The sequence below is a fragment of the Gnatocerus cornutus genome, chromosome 6, assembly GCF_029298725.1.
Source record: "Gnatocerus cornutus isolate USDA-ARS CGAHR chromosome 6, icGnaCorn1.1, whole genome shotgun sequence".
NCBI lineage: Eukaryota > Metazoa > Arthropoda > Insecta > Coleoptera > Tenebrionidae > Gnatocerus > Gnatocerus cornutus.
In genome coordinates, this window is record NC_142238.1 from 4,991,274 (window position 1) to 4,994,713 (window position 3,440).

At 32.5% G+C, this 3,440-nt stretch overlaps 1 protein-coding gene across 1 annotated transcript; it reads left to right on the top strand.

The window, feature by feature from the left end:
* The first annotated feature begins 1,126 nt into the window (after window positions 1-1,126).
* LOC148172311 (cytoplasmic dynein 2 intermediate chain 2-like) lies at window positions 1,127-3,393 on the top strand. Its single transcript, XM_088039387.1, has 10 exons — window positions 1,127-1,180; window positions 1,236-1,500; window positions 1,548-1,632; window positions 1,678-1,899; window positions 1,946-2,180; window positions 2,227-2,431; window positions 2,512-2,696; window positions 2,748-2,902; window positions 2,951-3,153; window positions 3,204-3,393. The coding sequence occupies exons 2-10, from the start codon at window positions 1,442-1,444 to the stop codon at window positions 3,289-3,291; spliced, it is 1,437 nt and encodes a 478-aa protein (XP_087895513.1). The 5' UTR covers window positions 1,127-1,180; window positions 1,236-1,441; the 3' UTR covers window positions 3,292-3,393.
* The last annotated feature ends 47 nt before the right edge of the window (window positions 3,394-3,440 follow it).

A 3,440-nucleotide genomic window follows, 5' to 3' on the forward strand; every position in this document is an offset into this window, starting at 1 on the left:
TTAATTTTAAACCGACATAATAAAAAAACTGGAAAGTCCCAAAAACTTGGCGTCTTGGTGAGTTTAGATTATACCATCCATTTTTATCCACTGTCCAAAAAAATCTCATTCCCTCATTAGCCCTTTCTTTGCAGTTTATGAGGGTCAAAGATTAAATATGCCGAAAAACATTGAATCTTCCGGTAATCCAGAATTCCTAGACGTGTTTTGAATGTTGTGTCTTGATTATTGTTATCGGTCAGCTCTATTAAGTATAGCAATCAATAAATAAACGTCTAAAATCAATCAATAATAAATTAATGATAATTTATGATCATTCATCGCTTTATATAAATTAATGTTGATAATGATTTATTGAAAAAGAATCATTTAAAAAAAAATCCTGTATTTATATGATTAAAAATAATTGTAATTGTACCTAAAGTTTCAAATAACTGCTCTATCAGAATGATAAATGCTAGCTACGTTGAAGAATTTCATTGTTTTGATTTGTAAGAAAAAATATTAAAAATAAAAAAAAAAAATAAAAAAAAAAATAAAAAAATATTAAAAAAAAATAAAAAAAAAAAAAAATAAAAATATTTATTACAGTTCATTTCAAGGCAGATGAGACCCAACCACTTGAGCGTTATTATGTTTATAGGGGTTTGCGGTAAGGTGGCTGTAAACGATTTAAAAAGTCAAAGCCATAACCTCACTAGAGCGTTTGGTGAACTGTAAGACAGATTCCATTGCACCGACTTATCAAAGATGCCAGTTTGGTCACAGAGGAATTAAGATGTTGGTCCAGCGCAAAAATAATAAAATGGTAAGTCCAACTGTATTTTGTATTTTACTATAGAATTTCCACAAAAGCAAAATATTAGACACAGTTTTTATTATTAAATTAAGTAATTACATTTAAAAATAATAAAATTCTGAACCCTAGGATCCAAGCTAATAAAGAAAGTGGTATTTTGTTCAGTTTAATGAGTCAAGTAAAAAATTTATAAATTATTTTGAATCTAATGGAGATGCTTTACCTAAAGTGCGAATTCATAAAAAAACCAATGACTGCTCGTTTCCTAAAAAAAAATAACAAAATACAATAATATAATTTAAAAATCAAAGTTATGCAACCAGTATTCAAACTACTATTACCAACATAACAACTTGAATTCTAGTGACCGTGCTCTGACAGGTAAATAAATATTTTAACCACAAAACACAAACACTATTGATTAAAGAATTTACAGTTTTATCGAAATAAATACATGGGAACGTTGACTATTGAACTATTTGTTAAATAGTTAGTTTACAATAAACCATGCTAGAAATCCCCATTTAGGTTATTATCTTTCTAATGTTGGTGACCCCTTGTTTTTGTTGCCTGGCAACGAGGGTGTAAATTCAAAACAACTCGAGCAAATTTGTCATATTTTCGTGATAATTTTAATGTGTCATGTTTGGGGTTAAACATAATGAATGCGTTGGTTTTGAGTCCCGCTGGAGAGTCAAAAAGTATTAAATCTAGTGCCAATGTTTTATTTTAACACTATTTTAATTAGGGTATCATCTGTTGGAGCCTCCCAGACCACAGAGTATGAAACAACTGAAATGGAGACGAATACATCTAATCAAATAAGTGTTGAGGTATACATTTGAAGAGTAGTTTCATTTGCTAAATTGTTAGTTTAGGTACAAACTGAACCAACTGCACAGACCTCTGCCTCTGAAGTGGATGAAGAAAAGTTGGCAGAATGGCTCAAACGAATCTATCCTAGTGTTAAAAGGGAGTTGGATGATAGTACAAACTCAAGAGCTTTTAAAGGGTACCAACTTGCAAATGATTCAACTGATGCCAATTGTAAACTTGTGCAGACTGTTACTGTGGAGAAAGAAATAAAAGACCCACTTAGTGTAAGGTATGGATCTTGGACACAGAAAATTTTATCTGTGATTTTAGCGCCCTCATATTTCCGCGTTGTCATGGAATTGTACTAATAAAACTCTAGGGGTGTCTTCCAGCTTCAAACACAACTCATGGTGTACTCATGAAGGAATTGTCCGATTTTACACATTAGACCATGATGATAACTTACCAGAAGAAGCTAGACTAAAACTGAAAACAGATTCTTGTGTTACAGATATTGAGTTCCATTCTGCTCTTCCTGCTGTTGTAGCAGCAGGATTGTTTTCTGGTATTTTTTCAGAGTCGTTCTTACAGCTTGTAATTCATTTATTTAGGAAGCATTGTTGTTTGGAATATTCAGAAAGAAGAGGAACAAATTGTAGCAAAAATTGATGGGCATGGAGATGGGGTAACACAATTGTCTTGGATTGCCGATATTAATTCACCAAAGAATGTGCTCTTGGCATTGTCTAGTCTGGATGGCTATCTTTCGTTGTGGGACTTTTCTGTCTCTGAAATGGCTTTGACTTTAAAGGAGAGGTTTGTTTTAAGCTATGAAATAGTCTTGCATCAATACTAACGTTCAAATTTTTTCGTTTTTTATGATTTCATTTTTGAAGGCACCAAATCCGATCTCAGCTTTTACCCAAAGCCTCCGATAGCTCCCCCGAAGAAGTCATTAAAAAAGTCATCAGAGGTGTTACCTGTTTTAATTTCTCTAAACACGCACCTGAAATGTTCTTAGTCGGCGCTGAAGGTGGATTAGTAATTCAGTGTTCTTTGCTTGGCACAAGAAAACTTCCGGGTATGTTAATACCACCTATTGATGTCATCTCAACTATTTGTTTATAAATAGGAAACACAATGAGTGCCCCACTTCTTGATTCCGTTTTTAAATACTATCAACCCCACAAAGGGGAAGTAAACTGTGTTAGTTTTTCACCAAATCGCAAAGATATGTTCATGACCAGTGGATCTGATCAAGAAATTAGAATTTATATGATAGGACAAGTTAGTGACCGCGTTGTTGTAACAAAATAATTTTGTATGGTTTTGTAGGAAGAGCCGGCTAAGGTAATTTTTTTGAAACAGGCTCTAAATTGCGTTAGATGGGTTCCATATGAAGAGAGGATCATTTGTGGATGTGGTAATAATGGCATTATAGAGATATTTCAATTAGTTCGAGGCAAAGCGATTGAGAATACTACCAAAGACAAAATTAAAAAAGAGGTCTTGACACAAATTCAGGTTAACAAAATGAAGTCAGTTTTTGGTGGGTTATTGCATTAGTCATTTTTGGAGGTTTTTACAGGAGCAACATTGTAGCTGTTGGTACAGAAACCGGAAATGTTCAGATGTGGAGAGTACCTTGGACTTTATTTGGAAATATGGCGGCTTAAAATTAAAAAATGTTACATAAATAGATGTAAAAATGTTTCAGCCAATGTCCAAGTTTTATTATTTACTTTTTCAAATAAAATAAATTACTAACCATCACAAATCTCAAAAATTAAAATATCCAACATATTATTATTTACCTAGTTACAGA

Excerpts from the sequence above, each read along its gene's own strand:
- LOC148172311 (XM_088039387.1), top strand. The coding sequence starts at position 1,442 with ATGTTTGGGGTTAAACATAATGAATGCGTTGGTTTTGAGTCCCGCTGG. Across the intron at positions 2,181-2,226 it reads AGCAGCAGGATTGTTTTCTG|GAAGCATTGTTGTTTGGAAT; the intron begins GTATTTTTTCAG and ends TCATTTATTTAG. Across the intron at positions 2,697-2,747 it reads TGGCACAAGAAAACTTCCGG|GAAACACAATGAGTGCCCCA; the intron begins GTATGTTAATAC and ends GTTTATAAATAG.